Consider the following 23,694-nt stretch of genomic DNA (forward strand, 5'->3'; position numbering starts at 1 on the left):
TATCTTGCTTTGGGTTATTTCTCTTGCCCAACTCATAATGATGATGCTGGATATTTTGTTCCTTTTAAATATTTTTATTTAAATGACTGTTTTAGCCTAATGAGAGTTTTTTATGGTGTGGAGTGAAGGTGGTGGAGAAGATGACCCAATTAGACAAGAAGTGAAAGCCAGGGAGGGATACACAAGGAAAAACAATTCCAAAATAAAACAGGAAGATATGATAAACACAAGGAGAAGACGGAGGGAGGGAAAGGCTGGAGACACACAAAACATTAAAAATCAAAACAGGAATAAAAACTCAATAAATCCCAAAAAAATCCAGGACCATGAAATTTATAAACCGGTGGGTTTCATATCGATGACATCTGTTTTTATTACACAGATCAATAGTCACACATGACACTGAGTACTGCACCGTATTGTAGACCCCTAAATAAAGTCCTGAATCTGCAAATGAGCACAGCCCCGTGGAGCAGCACTCGCAGCTTATTCACCTTTTTCTGTCCCCATGATTAAGGCACTCAGCTGTCACCTATATTCCTCCACAGGGAGGAGGTTATTTTGAGATATTTTACAGCAGTTTCAGGAGATCAAGCGAGGCAAAGTAAAAGTCAGAGAAGAGAAATAATGGGAAGCACAATTATGTCAAAAGATGCGCAAAAAGCTCAGAAACAGAGAGACAACAAAACCAGCAGGGTAGTTTTCAGCTGCATCGGAGTTCACCTTGAAATAAAAACATCAGTGAGTTGATTAAAGAGGAAAAAAAATCAAGAACATGTCAAGAAATTTCTAGATGCAAACGCTGTGAGGACCCTCTGAGCGCAGACTGCAATGAAATTACTTTGTTAATCTGGATTTGTATCTGTTTTTTGTCTGGATACAGATGAACTTTTTGGGGGCATTTCAGTAAAAATAAACTGCCATTTGGCTGTGAAAAAAAAATCCCCTTCTGTTGCCTTTTCAGTCAAATTAACAAACTGTCATTTGTTGGCTGCAAAGTCTCGTTGGAGAAATGATTTGATTGTCCTGCTTTTAGCGAGGATTATGATTCTCCGACATGCGACAAACAGCTGCTGTCTGCTACGGCTCTGTGTCATGACGTGGCGTGTGTTTGGCTATATTTGTATATTGGATGCGTTTTGGATAAGTGAGCTCCATCGTGCAGTCAAACTTAGTGGGGCATGTCAGTGCGCAATTTCACTGATGGATTCTTCAATCGCCACACTTCTCTGGGGCTTGGGCTTTGTGAAACCATTAGCAATATGGTTTGTGCGCCCATTTAACTTAATTGCAGGGATGCTCAGCGGGTAAAGTGTGGCTATAACTCTGCAAGCGTTAGGGGTCCCATCTTCTCTGCAGCTTGGAAGGACAGCTGAGTTTTGATCCCCAGTGGGGCTGAAGCAGTGACAGAATAAGATAGTCACTAATATTTTTATTGCAAAATCCAGAATTCTTATTTTTAAATTGCACTTTTAATAGTAAATTATAAAATAAAAATAGCAAATGTGATTAACTTCAGGCTGACAGTGCTGCAAAAAGTATTTGCCCCCTTCTGGATTTCTTACGTGTTTTTTTGTCACACCTGCGTGGTTCAAATGATCAGACAAATGTTCTTATTTGACAACAATAACCCGAGTAAATACAAAATGCAATGAGATGAGATGCAGCGAGAATTCCAGGGATTTATGTAAAGGTTGTTGAGTTCTGGCAGGTAAGTGAAGATTAATCCTTTCCTTAGAGGAGCAAACCAGCCTGAGACAGCAGGTGAGTACTAAACACAAGAGGAGGTCTTCAGCCAACCGAACACAAGACTGCAAGGCAGAAAAAAGGCAACGTTAGGAAGCACACAAGCATGACTGAGCCCGATCACCACAACAATCTGGCAGAGAATGGCTGCTCGAGCAGGTGCTCAAGTACTGGCAGGTCATGAGCAAATCAGAAACATGTGTGTTGGCTGAAGAGCAGGAAACTGAGAGACCCTGACAGTTGGTGGAGTCCAAGAACAGAGGCTTGGACTCTAGACTGAGGCAAAGTGGAAGTCACAAAATGTTAAATTCTGTTCGAAAAACATGGATGCCACTGTTTCTAGAATTAAGAGGAGAGGGAGCATTTGGCTTGTTATCAGCTGGTATTGGAGGTCATTAGTACTTATGGAACTGGCAGCTTGCACATCTGGAAAGGCACCATCAGCGTTGAAAGGTATATGCAGGTTTTACATCAGAATATGCTCCCATCCAAACGACACGTGTTTTAGTCGAAGGCTTTGCATCAACAAAACGATGCTAAACCAGCTGAAAACATTTGGTGCAGCGTGAAACAAACAGAACAAACAGGACCCCTGAGCAGCTGGGTTCAATCGCATTCTGCCTTCATTTAGATTTTACACAGAGTCCCAACTTTGTTACAATTTGATTTGTATAGACACAGAAATGTAGGCTGAGACAACATGCCAGTTTGATAGAATTTAGGATCATATTTTAAGGGAACAAGAACAATAACATAGTTGCTACAAAAAGGTTGTGTATGTATTAAAGACGTGCTTCAGGGGAAGACAAAGATTTTAGATGCTTATAGAATAAAACTTTAGGCTCTCCTGTTATCTGTGCACAGTGATCAGAGACATCTACAAGGAATGGTGATGATATTTTCCAACAAACACGGCTCACAGTGAGAGATAAGCACCGCCTAATCATTCAAACTGATGAAGTGACAGCGAGTCAGCAGGCGAGGGCATTAAAAGCTGAAGCGAGGCCCATTGGAAGCAGGCAACAGGCTGCCATAGATTACTGCTGCCACTGTTATTGTCTCTCGTTTTAGTTTCATTGCACATCACCGTATGTTTCAGGCAATAATTTCATCACTCGTTTCCAAATAATGATCATCAGCTTGTTGATTTGAAAGCAGACGTTTGTTCCCTGAGTGCGATGAGATGAGACGACGTACTGAACTAAACTTAGGCTGGAGAGAAGCTTTGCAGCCTGTTCTCGCTGTGTGGGGAAGAAAATGGTATCTGACATGGATCTGTGGTGAAATCGCAAACACTTAGCTGCAATGTTTTAATTAGACAAAATGGAAAAATGGGTTTGAAAGCCAGCACAATACATTTGGAAAAATGCAGTCAGCTTGCTGCTATTTATTAAACTTTAGATAAAGATTTTAAACTGTCTTTGTGCTTTCTGCTCTTCTTGACTGCCTCAATATCATCAGTGAAAATATGCAGAAAGGGTCCAAAAGCATTTTATCTGGATTTTGTAGATGTGTTTATCATTTTTAATGGAGATTTGACGCTTGGTGTACTCACCAGGATTTCTTAAATTCGAGTGAGAAGGATGAGATCAAGAACCAGTCAGAAAATTCCCAAACCAAAGAACTGTGAGGTACTGGACTGACACACACACACATATACCTTCAGACACCAAGTGACTTTTTGCACAATACTCAGTGTTTTGCACATTTCTGTTGCACTGTTGTGTCTGTATCGCTCTGTTCTGTCTGGTGTTGCACTCTCTTTGTTTTGATTTTTTGCAATTTTTGCACACTTGCACTTTATCTAGTCCTGTGTTGATTGTTTGTTATATGTCATATGTAGCACCATGGTCTTGGAGGAACGTTGTGTTGTTTCACTGTGTGCTGTACCGCTGCACATGGTTGGAATGATAATAAAGCCACTTGACTTGACTTGACTAATGAAGCTAACACAGAGCAGTCTGGATACAACTGTAACTGTGTGTGTTTAATTCTTTTAGGGGGTAAAAGTAAAGACATTACTTTTACTGCAGAAGCCACAAAATGTTAATGCCCCAAAACCCAGTTTTTATTGTTTCTGTCATGAGTCTTATTTGAACAAATGTCAGAGCAATAGCATCAAGAAACAGCTACAGTTTATTTTCCTTAAAAAATTAATTCAACTTTATATTTTCATATTTTTCACCTGGTTCTCCGTCACCTGCAGTGACTCCATGTCTCACCCACAGTGGGCCTCGCCCCACAGTTGGAGAACCACAAAGTTAATCACAGTGGTGCACATCCCAAAAAGTTGATTCTGTTCATCTGGATGTAGCGTTTGCAGTGGGAGAAACGTTTCATCGCTCATCCAAGTGACTTCTTCAGTCTCAGCTGACTGCAGGTTTCCCCAATCTTATAAACAGTACAGTTGCACAATGACTGAAACCAGCCCACTGAATGAACAATGGGCTGTGAGGTCCGCTGCTTGATTATTAATATGCAAACTGTCATGACCATTGATCAATAGCCATGAGTACCATTCACAGAGTTCACAGCTGCAAGATGGTGAAAGATGTACCCTTAGGCCCCCTCATCAGTTCAGAGATGGTCTTTTACATAGATGGTCTTGGATTTATTTACCTGGATGATTGAGCACACATCAAGACACAGTGGTGCACTTTTTTTTTCAAAATGTGAAAACTGGTAGTTTTACATCTAATAATACCAAAAGTTTTCATTGCATTTTTAACTATTTAAAATAATTTACTGAGGAGGAAACACTGTATCTTCACCCCTTTGTTCCCACAAGGAAGCCTCAAATGGTTATTCTGATTTGACAACACATTTTTATTTGGGGCCAGTTAGATTTTAGATTTCTTAGTTGATGTGACAAGACAACACATACTGTGTCTGAACCACAGCTTCCCACTACCTCATGGGTACGTGGGTTAATCTGGACATGGTGCCAAAAAGAAGCGCTTCGCTGTGAGCAGGATTTGAACCTGCGCGGGAAGATCCCATTGGATTTCAAGTCCAACACCTTAACCACTCGGCCATCACAGCTGCTTCCTTTTGCTTCTTTGCTTTAGTTTTTGCATGTATTGTGACACCACCAACTAAATCATTTCCACTGATTTCTGCAGTGAATTTTTTCACTTGTCTCTTTGCATTGTCTCCACCTGAATCTCACCTTTTTCACAGCACAGCTTAGGTTTGCAAAGCTGCATTTAAACAAACCACCTAACCCTTTTGCACAGACAATGTGCAATACTGTGCTAGACCTTGGAGGGGTGATGATCTGGACTTGCAGTTTTTGAGGCAAACATGAACTCTTCTGTATACCAAAGTCACATGAGAAGCCATCTGTCTGACAGTCAAAACGTGGCCAAAATTGAGTCATGCAACAGCACAATGATCACAAGCACAGCAGCAAATCTGCAACAGAATGGCTGAAAAAAGAAAGAAGGTGCTGCACTGACTGAGTAAAAGTCCAGACCAGTGGTGCAACCTTAAGCAAGTAGTGCACCAACAGCCATACTTGTCAAAAAGATCTTTGGCTTTAAGTTCAGGCATCTACAAATACAGCCTGAAAAGATTGTGATGATATGTTTGGTCGTGGTTATATCTACTAACGACCCAATCAAAACGCAGCGTGAGACATGCTGATTAAGACGTAGCTCATTTGGATAATGATGATGATGTGTAATATCATCAAACGTCTAGTTTCCAATTCTGTATCCATCAAACGTAACGTCCTACAGGTTTTTAGATCGACGTCGCACACTGAAGTGAAATCGCAGTGTGCTCGAGCCTTCAGAGGCAGATGGCTGTTTAACCCTGTGACGAACTGTACAGAGACTTTGACCACAGTGACTCACCTGCTGGTGGACAACAGCGCCGTGCTACGTTTGTCATTCACTTTGGTGCGTTAATCGCTGTTTTTCTGTAACTTTGTAGGAGTATGTGTGGGACGTGTGTTTGTGTGCATCTGTGTGAACAGCGCGCGTTGTGTGCAAATGTTTAGCTCATTGGAACATGCTGTCAGCAGTTTGCTCTCTCAGCCCGCCCACACGTGAACGGAGAGCTGATCAAAGCTGGAGGCGTTATCACAGCAGATTTTCCTCACAGGTAGATAAAAAGGATTTTTTTCTACTTTGAAAATCTAATTTTTTCTCAACTCTATAGTGTTTCTTCTTGTAATGAGCAATGAATTAGGTCATGTTTGAGCCCAGCTCTACTGTGCACACCTTCTCTTATCTCCTATAAACAAACTCTAAAATGAACATTGGTGGGATTTTAAGGAGGAGCATTTTGAAATCCATTTCATCGTTCAAAGACGCAAACAGTCTCTTTCCATCTTAAGAAACATAGAAAGAGACATCAAAACTAATCTTAGGCAACACTGGAATCTGTAGAAGCGCTCTTTTTCTACTGGATAATAAAAGAACTGCAAACTCTTCAGCATTTTAAAGGACAGTGACAGTTATTACAACTTTAGCCCCAGCACCAAAACTCAAGACTGCGCTGCTTCGGTTAAAACATCTCATATTAAATTAAACTTCAGCCGGTACACTGAACCACTAAAACAAACTTTTCTGTTCACGAATGTAAGTAAATAACTTACTTACATTACAGTTACAGTTATTACAAATAACTTACTCAAATTATCATCTTAATCAAAAATAACAAAGTGCTTTTCTATTTTTTTTTTCTTTGTTTTGTGAAATAGTACATTTGATAATTCATGAATAACAACAATAATTAAATTTTACTATTAAAAATTACAGAAACATAAAAAATATATTGGTGATTACAATAATATAATTAATAAATACAGTATAATGATTAACATACTTTTGAAACAGCTTGCACATTTGATTGGTTACAAAGTCACATGTTGTCTCCATGCAGGTCCATTGATTTGGACCTACATTCCCTCACTGAGCTTCCAGTCCAGCGCCGTAACCTGCGCTTGAATGTTGCATGTAAAGGCAACTTGTGAGGAAATCTAAAAAAACAATGATATATGTCAGTTTATTTAACTGCTCCAATGTGACAAATGGCGCATGCAGTTGTAATGGATCATTACTTTAATGTCTGCTAGCAAAACACAGATGAAAGATAATACAGACTAGTTCTGCTGTTTAGAGTAAAAAATGAGGGTAGGACAGATAAATAGCATAAAGTGTGGGTGTAGCTTCTACAGAAAAAACTCTGGGACTTTAGAAGACAGCTGATGCATTTATGGTCATAGTTTCAGGCCATACTGAATGAAAATGAAGTCAGGTTAGTAAAGTTTTATCATTCTGTAAGTCAGAAAGGAGGATTATCTGGTGAAAATGGTTGAGTCCAGGATTTTCTCTATTTTCACTCAGTGGTAGCATAGTTGATGAATGTAGGCTGTAGAGCCTGGACCAAAATCTTCAATGCACGACTGCTTTTTCTTTCCTTGCTGCATCAGGAGGACATCTGGAGGTCACATCGTGCAAACAAACTTCTACTGATGCAACTAAACTGGATTTTGTTAGAAGCTCACCATTTCATGCTGCATTCCTATCAGCCTAAAGGTCACCCATGCATTGCATGTATTGAAGGTGTCTCCACTACTGAAAAAACAACATCTTAAGTCAAAATTTCAAGTTTTTTCTCAAACCTTCCAGCTATTAACATGTTTTTTTCTGGAACACCTCATAATTGCACAGTGCTCACCGGTAATCATGGCTTTAGAAAGTGTTGCCTGTTATAAATATTATTATTTTAACTTTAGCCACTGGGAACAGGATTCAAACCCGTGCAGTGAAACCCAACAAAAGTTCAAGCCGGAAACCCTAACAGCAGAACAACCACAGCCCTGAAGTCCTGGCCAAGAATGGCATACTTACTGTCTCATAAAAGAAAGACCAGCCTTTTTTCCTCTTTTATATTTGTACTGAGGCTCATTAAAGACAATAAAGTATAAAAGTAAGAAAGGAGCAGGAGCTTTAATAAAATAAGAAAAAAATCTACTCTTACAAATTTCCTTCCTTATACCGAGTCAGTCGATAGGAAAATTAATCCAAAAAGTTTTCATATTTCTTTGCCCTTGAGAAAAGACAGTCCACATTACAAGTAAATGAAACCACTTGCCATTAATTATGCTTAGCAAATGAGATTATCCACAGCTGTCAGCCCACACACACAAACCGGACAGTGAGCGGGTGCTTCTTGCTTCCCCCCTGCCATGCCTAATTTCATTATTCTATTAAATAAGGTTCATTAACACCGGCTGAATGGAGAAACTTCCCTTCTTAAGCTTTGATAAACACAAGCAGTGTGCAATACGAAGCCACGCAAGCTTCCTGCTCTCTCTCTTTTTTTCCCTCTGCTGTTCTGCATCTTCCAGAACATTATGGCCTTTTGCGTGCAGGCAGCAATCATCTGAACGACTAACATCAGCATTTTCTTTTGCACTTTCTGCACCCACTGATGAATTTACCTCAAAGAATGCAAGGACAGAAAAACCTGTGGTGGCTGAGAGGCTAAAGCGAGGTACAGAAATCAGCTGGATTATAACACCGGTGATGTGCGGCCCCAATATTTGATAGGTCGACCTCAACACATCTGCATACCGGTATACAATGATATATACACTAAGGAATATTTTGTGCACTTTTGTACAATCTATAGCGACTGGCTCTCCTTTGGATCCAGCCTCAGGCGGCCACGAGAAGAACTGTGGGGTTGTCTTATTGTTGCTGCTCAAGTGCATTATCACTTTTTTATCACTTTGGTATGACTGCTCCTTTGTCTTCATGTAAAAAAATCATAGTTTGTACTGCAAACACTTTTTTGACATAATTAAGTTGGATGACAAAGACTTCCGTGCACCCCTACCCAGCACCAATCCCCTCCAGTTATTCACCAATTTGTTCTTTGCTACATGCACATGCTCTCTAAAATCTGCTCACCTGTTTTGCAAAGCTCAAGCTGCACAACACCATCGTGTAGATCTGTTCATGTAAAACTTTAGAGGTAGATTAAGCAGACAGTTTGTCACATTGCAACTTGGATAACCTCTATTTAAATCAAGTGGAAAGTCTACTATTTCATTCACAAATGGGTGTGAGTTAATGAAGGGCTTTGTGGACTAGCGAGGGTGTGTTTTTGTGTCTATATCAGAGGATGTCAAGTGAAAGATGATGAAAAACGTGAAAATGGCAGCAAGTGTGGGAAGACGCGAGAGCTCAGTAGATACGACGCAAAGAAAAACAGTTATTAACTTCTTTTTTTGTCTGAAAATAAATGGTCCCATTAGCTGTGATGATGCAGGTCATTAAAACACCTCCAGCCTCCACCTGCCTTCAGAAGCACAGGACTCACATCATTACGTTCACATCCCATCTCACGGCTCTCATTCATATCATCCCACCACTTAATGGCATCACACGCCTAATATAACTGAAAGGTGGAAGGTTAATGCACAATAGTTTAGTGTGCACTCTTCATTATTCTAATGACTTTTAGTTTGCTTTGCAGTGCCCTCCAGAATCAGCAGTCACTTGGGGTAAAAATTAGGAAAATAAGCAGTAAAATTACCCACAAAGAAGTCAGAAAAGTTGCATATTTAATCTGACTCTAGCTTCTTTAATATTACTTTATTCTCAAAAGAAATATCTCAGTTTAATGGTGAAATTGACACCACTTTTACTTGCATGGAGCACAACTAATTTCATATGATTCTCTGTAATTTGCAGCCATGTTCAGCTCATAATATTGGTTTTTAAAAAATAATTTTTCATTTCAGGAAGCCTTAAAAGTGAAAAATGGCATGTAATAAAACTGCAGACTAGTTTAATGTTGATCCATAATAGTTATAGTTTAACAGGAATTCATTAATAGCTTATGAACAGTATAATTGCTGCTGCTGCTCATATGTCAGTGTTTATGTGAATGTATTCTAACAAGAAATGCTACAAAATAAAAACTCTCAAATGGTACTTGTGCATCAGATAAATGGGAATAAATGGGGTCACTGGTTTGGGGACCAACAGGGATCAGCAGGTGATCTATTATGGTGGGGTTTTTTCCTGAAGCCAAACTCCAAAAACAAAACAAGTGGAAGTTGTAGTGGAGATGGAGTAGAGAGGAAAGGGCTGCATATAGAAAGTAAGGTGTGAGAGCTTCACAGAGGATTGTGCATTTTAAAATCCATGTTGGAATCTGCCAGTAACCTGCCTCAGTACCACAAGCTCCTGTCAGGCATCCCCACTCTCCAAAATTGGGTACCAAGCCCCAAAAACAACTTGTTACGGCCGATGCCGGTGTGTTGTGGACCCAAAAGCACAGGAGGGAAAACTGAATCAAAGAAAAAATGAGCCGTTACTGTGGCCAATGAAACACATGAAAATAAGTAATAACATGTAACACACACACACACACACATATATATATATATATATGTGTGTGTGTGTGTGTGTGTAAGGAGAAGAGGATGGATGGACATAAACGAAGGGAAAACACAATAAGTTTAAGAATTAAACTCCACATGCTGACGGGGTATAGCTATACCATTTTGGAAACAATTAATAACTGCAGTTACTGAAGACTCCCCCAAATGGCATGTGTGTGAGGGATATTGTAGATATAAGTTACCATGAGCGATAATAGCCACTAAAAGCAGAAATATCATTATATCCACCAGCAGTACAGATTATAAGATTGACAAAGAAAAAAAAAAAAGGTTCACGGGGAAAAGTGCTCATTTACTATCCATCCATCCGTTTTCTTCCACTTATCCAAATTAGGGTCACAGGAGCCTATCCCAGCTGTCATGGGGCAACAGGTGAGGTACACACTGGACAGGTCAGCAGTCTGTCACAGGACTAACACAGAGAGAGAGAGAAGCATTCACACTGATTTTCACACCTAATTTAGAATCACCATTTCAACTAACAAGCATGTCTGGACTGTGGGAGGAACCCAGAGCACCTGAAGAGAAGAACCACACAGACACAGGGAGCGCATGTGAATCTTCTTCATGTGAGGCAACAGTGGTCACGACTGCACCGCTGTTACATCCCCACATATATGTATATAATGATATATAACTTTTTCACCATCTCCCAGATAGCACAGGACCATCATCCTTCTCAAACTAGACATTTGTGCCAGTTTTCCTTAAGTGTATATGGTAAGTCTGCACACTTTCCACTACACTTTGCAGCTGTGATGGCCGAGTGGTTAAGGCGTTGGACTTGAAATCCAATAGGGTCTCCCTGCGCAGGTTCAAACCCTGCTCACAGCGGCTCAATGATACCATGGGGTTTTTGCAAAATAACAGAGAGACTGGGTGTGCTGGTGATTTTGACCCTCAGTCTTAAAGCAGTTAATTGTCTGCACAGTCTGCAGGTGATAAAGTCTGCGTATGAGGAAGGAGGTGGCAGCTGACACTACAGTTGGAAATCCATACAGCAGAAATTTTTGTGCTGTCAGTTTTATTTAAGCTGTTTAAGTTTCAGATCACATAAAATTACCAGGTTTGGATTAGAAAGCTTAATTTCTTTATGCATGCAAAGAAATTAAGCTTTTTAAGTTAAGCCTTCTTCAGTCTCAGCTGACTGCAGGTTTCTCAACCTTATAAACAGCACATTTGCATAATGACTGAAACGAGCCCACTGAATGAACAATGGGCTGTGAGGTCCGTTGTTTGTGAGGTGACCGAAGAAGTCGCTTGGATGTGTATTGAAACATTTCTGAAAACATTACGTCCAGATTAACAGAATCACATTTTTGGGAAAAGCTTCATTCCTGTGGTTGGTTTCTTGATAATATTGTCCCATACTACCAGCAGTGACAAGGACAGAAGCAAAAATAAAAACAGCCGAAAAACCTTCAGGAGGAAAAGGGAGAGAGCAATGTTCGGTGGCCACCACCAGCAGAAATATTTATATTTGGGGGGGGTTTCTCGTGTTTTAGCCTAACTATTTGCCTAAAAATCTGTCATCAGTATTATATGAATCATGATAAAACACGCCTACCATGTTTTGGGTGCCTGCAACTGGTCCGTCGGGTTATTGTCTGACCAGAAACACTTCCCTTGTGTTTTTTCCTATTTCCGTTGTCATTTTTCCCATATCCGTTGTGTTTTGTGTGATTTTTCTTATTGTTGGCGTTTTCTTAAATTGCAGTCCATTTGTCCTCTAAGGGCCACCGTAATTTTTTTTATCACCTTTTTCTTACTAGTTTCTTTATTTTCAAATCATCTTGAAAAAAGTAAGTGATTTCCAGGAAATGTTACTTTCAATATACCCTTATAAGTAAGAAAGGATGTGGGTGAATATGCTTGCCGTAATCTTATTCATTTTTACGTATTAATATAATTAATTTGGAAAACTGTCGTAGGGTAGAGGCTGGGTAAAACCTGGACACACGTGGGCAGCCTGTCAGTCGATCACACTTTGAGCCACTCGCCAGCCTTTGGAAAAGATTTTGTGCTCAGTTTAAAATCTCTGTGACTGGGTTAATAATACAAAGCTGTTCATTTAGTTTAAAGCCCATGATGCTTCTTGTGTGAAAGCCTCCGTCCTTATCACAGACACCTTTCAATTACCCCGGCTGGCTCTGAGCCACCTTTCTGTTTGTTTTCATTCAGTGGGAACTCTAATGGCGTTCATGGCTTCCTGCAGCAGATTTTCACTATCACCGTCTATGTGTTTACCTCAGTCCATTTAATTTCTTCTGCAGTTCAGGCCGAATATAAAACTAAGCATCAGAATCATTCAGAATCACAACACTGACACTTCACAACACTTCACAAACACAAAATGTCAGAGGACACACTGTATATTTCCATTTAGATGAAAATTTATATAAGATGAAAATGACCTCAAGTCTTTTTCATTGTGTTTTTCAGGATGCAGCAGCACGCCGTCAACCTTCATAAGCCCCATAAAACACTGGGATACTGAAGCATCATCAGCTGAGGATGCAGACAGTTCAAGTAAATGCCGTCCCTCCTCTTACTGCACACAACTTGCTCTACATCCATTATTTCAATGTGGTACATATCTAACATTTGAACTGCAGGCAGTTTATGTGGCTATTTTACAAACACAGATGTTGTATCAGCCTACATTACACTCTCAGCCATGTTAGCAGCATGCTGGCTTCATGGACTGCAGCATAAGCCTGTCGGTCATTAAACAAATGCATTGTTCCAAATTTCTCTTTATGAAATGTTCTGATATTAAAATGTTTGCAGACTTTGTTGGATGGACGAATCATTCCGTTGCCCTGACTTTTTAGCACAAATGCTCATCCAAAGTAGGCCAGTGCAACCATTACCTACAGTCACAGGAATCCCAGTGACTCTTTTCCTGCCAAAAAATAATTTTGTGCCTCAGCAGCCATTACTGTGAGTGCAACAAATATAGTACGGTCAGTATGAATTATAATAATTTAAAGGGACCTAATATGCCCATTGCCACATCTCCATTTCCTTCGTCTCTAATAGAATAGCTTTGAATTAACAATACAAATTAATAATTATTTGTACTTTCTCGCTGGGCCCCTCAGTTCATCTTCTGTCTAAGCTGGTTTTATGTTGATTGGCTGCCCCTCATAACCACAAGATCTGAACAGCAGATAGGAGAGAGTTGAGAGCTGTGTTTCCAGAGATGCCTGTAGAAATATATGCTCTCATGTTGGCATCATGAAGAACCAGGAGTAACATAATGTCTGAATCTCAGTGTGTAGTCTGAAGCCTGAGCTCACAGGGACGTCTGTATGTATGCCGGGTTTATTATTTAAAAACTTTGGCCAATGGGACAATATGTGTGAGACTGCCACTTCAACCTCATCCTCTGCCTACTGGCAAGAATTTAGTTGGTACGATTTTTCATGATGCCAAAACAACAAATAGGTGGAAGTTCCTTTTGCTGGACGAGCTGTGGGGAAATTGCTGCAAACCACACCCACATATTCTGGTTGTTTCGAAAACTTTCTACATTTTGGGAAGATGTTATATCAAAGATAGAACAGACTATAGGCTTTAAATCAAAACAACGGTCCGTCATAACATTTTATTTAGGAGACTTACCCAAAGAATGAACAAGCAATGACAAATATCTCCTGAAGATTCTTACTGCTGCTGCAAAAAAAGCAAGTACTGGTAAGTGGCTCTGTACTGACCCCCTGTTCTGGGCGACTGGTTGAAGGTTGTTGAGGACATTCATAAAATGGAAAAACTTACCTTTTTGTTAAGGTTGCAAGCTAATACTTATACTAGAGCAGGGTGATATGACCAAAAATATTTATCACGATATACATTCGAAAATTTGCGATAACGATATAACTGACGATATAATTGACACTAGACAAAATACTTTACAACTCCTCAACTTTATTAGTGCAAAAAAAAAAACCCCAAAAAATCATTGTATTTTCACTTACACAAGCAGCTTTTTTAAGTGCATTAAAGTTATATAAAAAATTAACAGTGCAAATGCAAATTCCTCGCTGACAGTTTAACCAAAAGGCATTTCCAGTGGAAACTGGCCGACATATCCTCAGCATAACCATGTATAATATCCACAAAACTTAAAAAAAGGTTATACACACACAATATGGTAATATTATGTTGAAGCGCAGTACATATCACTCCCCGAGGCTCCTGCCTACGATAGCCGTAATGCTCCGACAATCCATCAAGCGGTGCAACAGATTTTCGGGCGCCGTGTAGCACATAAGATCGTTTCGAGGTCAGTAAACACCACCAGAATTCATACATAAGGCACACGGGATTATAAGGTGCACTGTCGACTTTCAGAAAAATCAAAGGATTGATTTTAAGTGTGCCGTATTTTCCAAAAAACACGGTAATAACGACGGCCCGCTAGCATGCTCTACCAAAAATAGTGCTTTGTTGTGTATCTGACGGATGAAAGCTAAACCAGTTCCCCACCACTGAAGTTGCAGCATTTTTACAAACCAATTCTGCTTCATCTGTTTCATTCAACAATCCGCTTTCGCTCTTCTCATTCTCCGTCGCCGCCATGTGCGTATGTAAACAAAGGCACTGCGCACGCGCGTTTTACCCATATTCTATCGCGATATTTCATTTTCTTATCGTTGCCCAAAATTACACCGGTATTACCGTGAACGGTATGATATAGCCCAGCCCTAACTTATACTACAAGATGGTACAAGTGGTTGAAATCTGTCCAAAATTAGTATGGGTTCCTTTTTTTTCTGTTTGTGCCTCCTCACTATATACACTTCTGTATGCCTCTCCTAGGGTGCTCATACATCTGTAGACGTGTTGTCAATTCATGAATACAATGTTATGTTTTCACTGCCAGAACAGCTTTGTAGAAAAAGCTGTGATTTTCAGTCGACTGCTTGTTTTGTTGTTGTTGTTGTTGGGCTTTTTTTGTTGTTGTTGTTGTTTTCCCTTTTTTTTGTTCTGAAAAAAAAAGTAAAGCCTTTATTAAAAGCTTAGTCATAAAAAAAATGTGGCCATGTTTAATGTGAGCTTTCAGAAATATAACAATATAAACATGACAGAAGACGTAAAGTACAAACTCTGGCTTTACACAGATGATTGCACAACAATCATTTGCTGACACAAACTCTTTATGTACCTGAATGGTTTAAGTACACCCATGACTTAAGTACATGGAGACACAATGGATGTGTGCACTTCAGATTTAGTCTCTGTTTAGACTTTATTGGAAATGTTAGCATGCTAACAAACTAAACTAAAATGGTAACTAGGTAGCTAAAAAAAAATCTTACGCCTGGTAAATATTAGCGTATTTGGCATTAACTGTCCTTTCCATGGACAGATGAAACCAAAGTGGAGATGTTTGAGTTCCGGATTTGGCATGAACCACAAAAACTATATCAGCACAAACAACAAGTGGCGAAGGAGGGATGATTTGGGATACAAGCTGAAAAATAAAAGAATCATTGTGTTGCAATGGCCGAGTCAAAGTCCTCAACCTGACTGAAAGGTTGTCACGGGACCTTAAAAGAGCTGTGCATTAATGAATGTCCAAAAACCTCAATGAACTGATGCAACGCTTTAAAGAAGAGTTGACCAAATCACCTCAACATCGATGTGAGAGACTGATGAAGTCTCAGAAAACAAGTTATTCCCTCAAAAGTTGGTCCTATGAGCTTTTGAATCATAGGGTTTACTTGGCTTAGTTTTAGAGTCCAGTTAAAATGTTTTAATCATGCGGCTGTGCGAGAATGCTGATGATTTTCATGTACAATAAAGCAGGACAGGATTTCTCACTGCGAACACTTTGATCTCGTAAACAGGTACCAGCAGTTTGGAGGTGAAGGAGAATCAGGATGACAAATGCCAGGTGGAGCGTGACCTCCTTAGAAAGTATCACCCATCAACTTTTTGCACAACTTTCCCCAGAAATGGACAAAGAGCTTTGAAGAGGAAGCAGCCGCTGGTGGACGGAAAAGACCAGCTGCTCTACCAAAGCCACTCGACCTGTAAAAGAGCAGCTTGGGGTGCGACTCAGAAGAACGCACTGGTGCACCTGAATGAGCTACGACCAGGCCTGCAGTATGATATCACATCAAAGACTGGCCCGCTGCACGCACCGGTGTTTTCTGTAGCCGTGGAGGTAAACGGCTTCCACTTCGAGGGCCGAGGACCAACTAAAAAACAGGCCAAGATGAGGGCTGCAGAGCAGGCTCTCCAGTCATTCATTCAGTTCCCAAACGCCTCCCAGGCTCATGCCACCATGGGGAACTTCACCAGCACACCTGTGGACTTCACAGCAGATAAAGTGGATATTCCCAACGGATTTTTCAAAGAGTTTGAGCCGTCGGTGCTTCGGAACTGTGATCTACTCCACTGCAACGCAGCAAAAAAGGAGGTCTTCTCCAGCATTTACAACCACAGAAGACTTGTTCGTCTAACACTGGACTTGGTGTCCTCTACAAATCCAAAAAGACGAGCAGTCACCACCTCACTGTTAGAGGACCTCAGTCCAGTAGCACTGCTCAATGAGCTGCGACCGGGGCTCAGGTACATGTGCCTGACTGAGAGAGTTCCTGGCAGGCCGATGAAGACTTTTGTTATGGTGGTCAGGTTGGAGGGGCGGGTGTTTGAAGGGTGTGCCCCCAGTAAAAGACTGGCCAAGGCCAGAGCAGCAGCATCTGCCCTACAGTCTCTTTACAACATAAGTCTGGGACCAGAGAGGACCTTCATGGGCCTGCAGGACAGCAGGGCCAAAAATCAGCTACCTCAGGTGAGTATTTTACCTCTACTCTCCTTTTATAAGTGCAGGAATAAAAAAGGAGTTGTATATGGAAAGAAGTGGGGGAATAGTTTCACTCAGGTCATCTGTAATGAGTAAATAAACAAATTTTAATGAGTTGATTTTCGAAAACATGTCCTGCTTACATGGATGAAAAACTGTATTGAGCTTCGAGTCACCTACCTGAGCAGACCCAAAAAGGATCGGGGAGCACGTGGACCCGAGCCCCAGCTAAAAGTCAGTCAGTCATCAATCAGTGGGTGGCTGTGGCTACAATGTAGCTTACCATCACCAGTGTGTGAATGTGTGGATGACTGGATGTGTAAAGCGCTTTGGGGTCCTTAGGGACTAGTAAAGCGCTATACTTACCATTTACCATTTAAACAGTAATAAAAATGCAAAGAGATGCAAAATGACCAGGTAAAAGTTAAAAAAGACTCCAATAGGCAAACATGAGCACTGTGGCTATCACAATATACATTAATTTACATCTTTCTGTCCCATGCATGACTGCTCATAACCAGTTATGTAGTCTTCTCATTGGAGTTTTTATATAATATTACATATCCCATACATACATACAGCACCTCATATGTGCCCATCATGATATCTGATATCATTCAGTGTTAAAGGCAATAGATGTTCAGGTGTTGTTGCAAACGCATTGGTCGCATCTCTTTTCCCACCATGTGGCATTGGCTAAGGCCCCCCTAGCCCTTACCTTTATATCACCTGTCATTCCGAATAATAAAATAATGTAAAATGTTGAAAATACAAAGACATCACACTCTCTAAATCTGCCTTTTTCTCACCTTTCCGGTGATCTTTGTTGATTAGACACAAATGTAGATAAAAACTGAAGCAGACTGGCATGAAAATAATAACTGAATAGTAACTGAAATTATTATTTTTAAAGAAAACACAGGATTTTGAAGGTAAAGAGATAAACTGACAAAAACTGGGAGCAAATCAAGATGCAGCATCCAAAGCTGAAAAATGAAGCCAATGCAGATGTGCCCAAAACTGCAGCTCCTCTAGGGAATCCAAAAGGAGAGTCAATCCAATCAGATAATGAGGGCGGAAAAAGGGGGACTGCAAACAAAACACATATACAATAAACAGCAATTTCTCTGTTCTTACGTCTCTGTGTGCAGATTTCTCCAACCCTGATCATAATAACATAAAACCAGTATTGATCTGGTGTTGTTTACAGTTGTGCAACACTTGTTTGTGTCTTTGTTTCACAACAGTACCAAGATGTGACACGTTTCACTTTCCCCATTACAACAAGCAAGAGAAAACACGAGGGAAGTGGAAACACCAGGGTAACAAGGCACAGCTGAAAGTAATTAAGACAGTAACAAAGGAAGTCAACCCAACGGAAAAGCACAAGAGACAAATGACTAACCATGTAATCATGAGGATGAAGACAACAAGAGACGACTGGGGTGGGAAGAAAAACCAAAACACATGAAACCAAATACCAACAAACCAGCAAGGCACAAAACCCGAATCCTTAAAACATAAAGTCCTGTTAAAATCACTAAACATAACTTCTAAACTGAGATCCTGAATGAGGAAAACCACAATGACAGAAACACACATGACATGAAAAAGGAAAACATCACATCAAAGATGGAGTTAGAAGATGGTCAGAGACAACAAAGCTGTCCCCCAGATGTTTGTTCTGTGCCCACCATTTTTATATTGAGGTGACTAAACGTTAACAAACTGCAACATCGTTCTCCTCTTACATCCTGTGGGTCCTCACTTTGAAACTGTCAGCTTCAAGTCGTGACACTGAATTTCTCCCTCTTCTCTTTAGCATTTGCCATTGTTCGAAGCAGTCTGGATAAATGGGTGTGAGGTGCACCGTATGCTACCAAATGGAGTGTGCTGCACATCAGCATGGCCATCATGTCCTGAGGCCTGAGAGCTGGATGGTGTCCTGCACACTCCTCTGCAGCATCTAAACAGCTTCATTATGTCTCAGAGCCGCGGAGAATTGTCCCCGACGTCTTTTACTGTCGTGCTGCCGTGTTTTATGAATACAAGGCGACTCGTCTCCTCGGATCGACTCCGGGGAGATGAAGGGAGTGACTGGGCATAAACCCTTTTACACAGTTGTTGAAATATGCAAATGATAATGGAGAAAGACAGACATGTACATACTTCATTGAAGCCTGAGGGAGGTTTGATGAGAGGATCCACTGACAGGTGGGTGCAATGGCAACATTTTGGGTGAAAAAGGGGATTCAGATGCTTTGATTTTGAACAAAAAGCACTTTTACATGGCTGTATGCTGATACACCAATAAGTGAACAATTTGCCAAATCCTCCCTCCTCCTCCTCCTCTTTGTGTGGAATTTTTATTTCCCATCATTTAGCATCAGCCCTCCCTCCTTCGCTTCAATATGAGCTGTCTGTCAGACGGCGTGACGCATTAATGAACATTATTACAGCACATTAGGGATGAAGGAGGAGCGGCAGCGGAGCAAGGAGATAGAGGTGGAGCAGAAAGGCGGTGTGAAGAGCATAATAATCCAACAGATAATTGTTTAACACACTCATTACACACGACCTTGTGCCGCTGTCATCCAGAAAATGTTGAGCTTGAGAGTTTCACTCAAAATAAGCTCGCTCAGACCACAGAATAGTTTGAACCTTTAAAAGGTGGTCGTTGAGAACATGCTGGGTTAGCATTACTGGAAGTTTATATGGTTAGAAATATAAAAAAGACATTAAAGTGTGACACTTTCTTTTTAAAGGGGGCCTGTTCTTCTCCTTTCCAGTTCCCCAATACTTCTCCTTAGTTTCTAATAGCATAGCTTAGCATGATCCACTGGCTTTGATTCAGCAGCTCAGTTCATCCTCTTATCGTTGCTCTGACTGATCTGAGGAGTGTGGGTCATTATCAGCAGAGCTTTCACTTGACTTTATCAGACTGCTGTTTTCTTTCAGTTTATTGTTGCTTGATTGTCCATTAAAAGATTTTATTTAAAGGTTTATTCTCTGAGCTCTGAACGTCATCGTGAGCTTCAGCCAGATCTGATCCAATAAATATAGATTTTTTTGTTTGTTTTGAAAAAGCAGAGAAATTTACACAAGTTAGGTTTTTGGGGTTTTTTTTTAGCTAACTGGTTATTTACTATTCCTACTGTGGGATGAATAAAGTATTCTCATTCTGATAAATTCCATAATAAAGTACACAAATCGGATCTTCAAATGTAAATCTTGCAACAGAAAAAATATTATTCTGAGTGTAAGTAACAAACTGTTTCCTAGTGATATTTCTAAAAACTCCACCTTTGGTAAAATCCAACATTCAAATCTTCCCACAACAGACTAGAATAAATATTTTAAAGTCCAGACAGTCAGTGGAAGTATAGTTTACCTCCAATCACATCTGAATTTACCATAATATGAATTATTAGCAGTTACTTCAAGGCTCAATTCAGACAGTCAAATATTTAATCTGCTGTCCCCAAACTGAGGGAACAGACTGATGTGCTGGGCAGTCTCTTATCCTGCAAATATTCAGCAGACGGTAAATAGAAGGACATTGAGCAGGGCTGCTGTTTAGTTTAAACCTCCTGTTGTTTTGATGCTGTTCCTTTACCTTACTGTAACCTCCAGGTGCCTCTCAAAAGAGTGACAGGCCTGAAATATCAAACAATAAGAGATATTTTGGGATTGTGACACCTCTTCCTTCGAAAACTGGGGGAGTTAATTGATAGAAAACTCTCGGCCATCGCTGACAAACTGTCGGATTTTCAGACGAGCTCATGCGCTCGTAGTGTTGGGGAATATGGCATTAACACAAGTTTACCCAGCCAACTTTTCAGACAAAGTGAAGGAGCATTAAAAACTGTTAATATCTGTGGGTATTTGATGAATAGAACAAGTTTTATCAACAAAAATGGTAAAAATACTGCAAAAATGTATGAATCACAAATCATTTATTCATTATATATAAAATAAAAAATACAGTTTTAACAGTCCCATAGTTATTTGATCATCTGCGCAACACTTCATCAGCTAAAGGTACTTTTTGTATTTACAAGCAAAACTAAACTAAAACTTTCGCCACTAGAGGGCAGAGTTTTCCCTTGAGTGTTTTACTGTAGCTGTTCATTGACATAATGAATCACAGCATGCAAAGTTATCCATTGCTGTGTGTGCTCTCTGGCTGGTGTATCCTTTCTTGTCATGCTGGGATGAGGACAGTTTCACTGTGTTTGCACAGATGTGGAGAACAGCTGCCTGAACAAACACATGTATTTGCTTTGTGCTACAGTTAGCGAGTTGTCACAATCTGGCCAATAGCCAGTGATAAAGAGGAAAGACAAGCTAGGTAGACCACTTTATGTCACTAAAAGATAAAAAAAAAAAAGGGTTTTAGTGCTTCCGTTGTAACAGTGTATTACATGGTTACATTCCTAAAGCTTAAAACAAAGACTAACAGGCAACAGTATCCTCTGAATAATGAAGCATCTCGTGATCTTCAACAAAAACACACTTTCAGTTTGTATCCTCCGTTTTCTTCTTCTGTAGTTCTTTGCAGAGTCAATCTTCCACTTGGTGAGAGAGAAATACACAGCGCTCGCAGACAGCTGTTCCTCTACCTCGCACGCCCGACACAAGGTGCTGGCAGGGATCGTGATGACCAGAGGTGAGTGCTGGCGGTATGATGGTCAAAAAGTATGACCGAATTCGACCATGAAGAAGAGGTCAGAGGTCCAAAGTAACGTGATCACATATCATTCCTTACATGCTGATCTGTTATCAGTAGAAAATGTTTTTGTAAAGCAATTCATTGAACTTTGGTATTTAGCCCAGTGAACAGCAGCATCATGTAATCTTTGTTGTCATTCATCACACTAGCGTGCTTTCTTCATCAGGTATCTTTGAAAAGAAAAGAGGCATGCACCCATAGGGCATCCTGTGTAGGCTTTGTTTTTCATTATCTGAAGGAGTCATACATCATCTACATTCGTACTTTACACACTCCCACTTAAGTCACAAAAAAGCACTTTGGGCTTTGCTCTTTTCTCTAATTTGTGCCTCGTCGTCTCCTCCATCCTCCAGCCTGAAATTAGTCTCTCTAAATTTAAAAGAACAAATTACAAGTCCAGAGTTATTCCTAAATTGTTCTTTATAACTGCTTCACATCTCCTCCTTAATTATTAAAGATCGTTAATTATTATAATATCTGATTTTATTTTACTTCTCTTCCACTTTTTAATTTTCTCTATCTCTTGCTTTTAAGCCCCGTCTGATGCCATTTCACCTTTATCCTTGTAAACATTTTATTTCTGTTTATTAGATTATAATTCGGTGATGGACTTCATACAAAGTGGTGTAGAATTAAGTGGGAGGGGTGTGTGTGTAGGTTATGTTGCTTTGCTGATGCTGTTGATGCTGATCAGCGACAGTCTGGTGCAAATATCTGAGACAGGGTGGGATTGTTAATGCAGAGACTATAGGAGCTTCACATCTATGACCTTAGGAGCTGTGATCTGACATGGCGAACACCCAGTGAGTTTAAAATATTGCTCTTTATTTCACAGAAATCCTGCATCATAGTGACACAGTTATCAGTCAGTCCTGGTTCTGTTCTCTGGCTCGCTTCATGTTATCGTTCGCTCGGCTTTTTGTCGTCTGAAATTTGACGCAGACGCAGCAGCGTCCGATCTTCTAACAGGATGTTTTGCCACTTGTCTGGGCTCATCATTTAAAGCAATCAAAGAGTCGCCCCGGATCAGAGGCGAGACAGCCCTGTGAATGTTTGATGAGGTCGGATAGAAGCACAACAGCCCCTCTTGGAGACGACGGAGTGATTGTTCCGTCATACACTTTTCATTAGCCCGTCTCAGCCTGTTAACGCTCCGGTTATGACCCGACACAGGCGGAGGGGAGGAAAAGAGGAAATGCCTCATTTTCCTGTTCCCTGAGTGAAATAAGATGGCCCGTTTCAGCGGCAGCATGCCAGAAGTCTCCTTCCATTAGAGCCAATCACAATCATCCTGCCTGTCAATTCCCACATGCTTCATTTCTCTCCCTCCAGGACTTGATCTTCGATCAGCACAGGTTGTGTCTCTGGCCACAGGGACGAAGTGCTTGGACTTGGGTGGTGTGAGCGACTGTGGCTGTACGCTCACCGACTGCCACGCTGAAGTCGTGAGTCGACGGGCGCTGGTTCGATTCCTGTACAGTCAGCTGGAGCTGCTCCTCTGGTATGATTAGCAGTCTCTGATTTTCTTTGTGGCCTTAAAGTGGTTGGTCAAATATCAGCGTTGGAGGGTTGGCTGAGTTAAATATGGCATTATAAATAAATCTCATCGTTCACAGATCTGAAGTGGAAATGACACCTATTCTGAAAACTTTGGATAGATTTTCTTATTAAGTATTTTTATTCATTTTCCAATAAAATGTTCATGTTTTTGATAGATGAGGCTTAACATTGTGTCCAGTTTTATGTGGATTTTGTCTTTTTGCACAGTTTTCTAAGACCTGGATTAAACCTAGTGCTGAACTAAGGCTTTAGTTTATAGGACGAGGGTTAATCCATATTACCTGGTGAATTAAACTACTGTGTGTCTGTCTCTGCCCACATCTGTGTCTTCGATGTGGGCTTGAGGTCAAAATACACAGGCCCTCTGATTACTGGTCATTTTTAAAAATGTATTTTGTTCAGTTTTGGGTG

General features: G+C 40.5%; 1 protein-coding gene and 2 non-coding genes across 3 annotated transcripts in view; 2 read left to right on the forward strand and 1 right to left on the reverse strand.

The window, feature by feature from the left end:
• LOC146553077 (inactive double-stranded RNA-specific editase B2-like) overlaps window positions 1-23,694 on the forward strand; it is a 36,359-nt gene that overhangs the window by 5,380 nt on the left and 7,285 nt on the right. Inside the window, exons 2-5 of the mRNA XM_085255380.1 lie at window positions 12,617-12,703; window positions 16,030-16,979; window positions 21,543-21,660; window positions 23,056-23,224. Of these exons, the coding sequence (XP_085111506.1) occupies window positions 12,617-12,703; window positions 16,030-16,979; window positions 21,543-21,660; window positions 23,056-23,224 (1,324 nt within the window). The remainder of the gene's footprint in view (window positions 1-12,616; window positions 12,704-16,029; window positions 16,980-21,542; window positions 21,661-23,055; window positions 23,225-23,694) is intronic.
• Window positions 4,707-4,788, reverse strand: trnas-uga (transfer RNA serine (anticodon UGA)). The gene has a single exon. It is a non-coding gene; the product is annotated as a tRNA-Ser (tRNA).
• Window positions 10,927-11,008, forward strand: trnas-uga (transfer RNA serine (anticodon UGA)). The gene has a single exon. It is a non-coding gene; the product is annotated as a tRNA-Ser (tRNA).

Source organism: Mchenga conophoros, linkage group LG18 (assembly GCF_057382185.1).
Source record: "Mchenga conophoros isolate Kocher_MC1m ecotype Shallow Benthic linkage group LG18, M_conophoros_male_GT1.1, whole genome shotgun sequence".
NCBI classification, from domain to species: Eukaryota; Metazoa; Chordata; class Actinopteri; order Cichliformes; family Cichlidae; genus Mchenga; species Mchenga conophoros.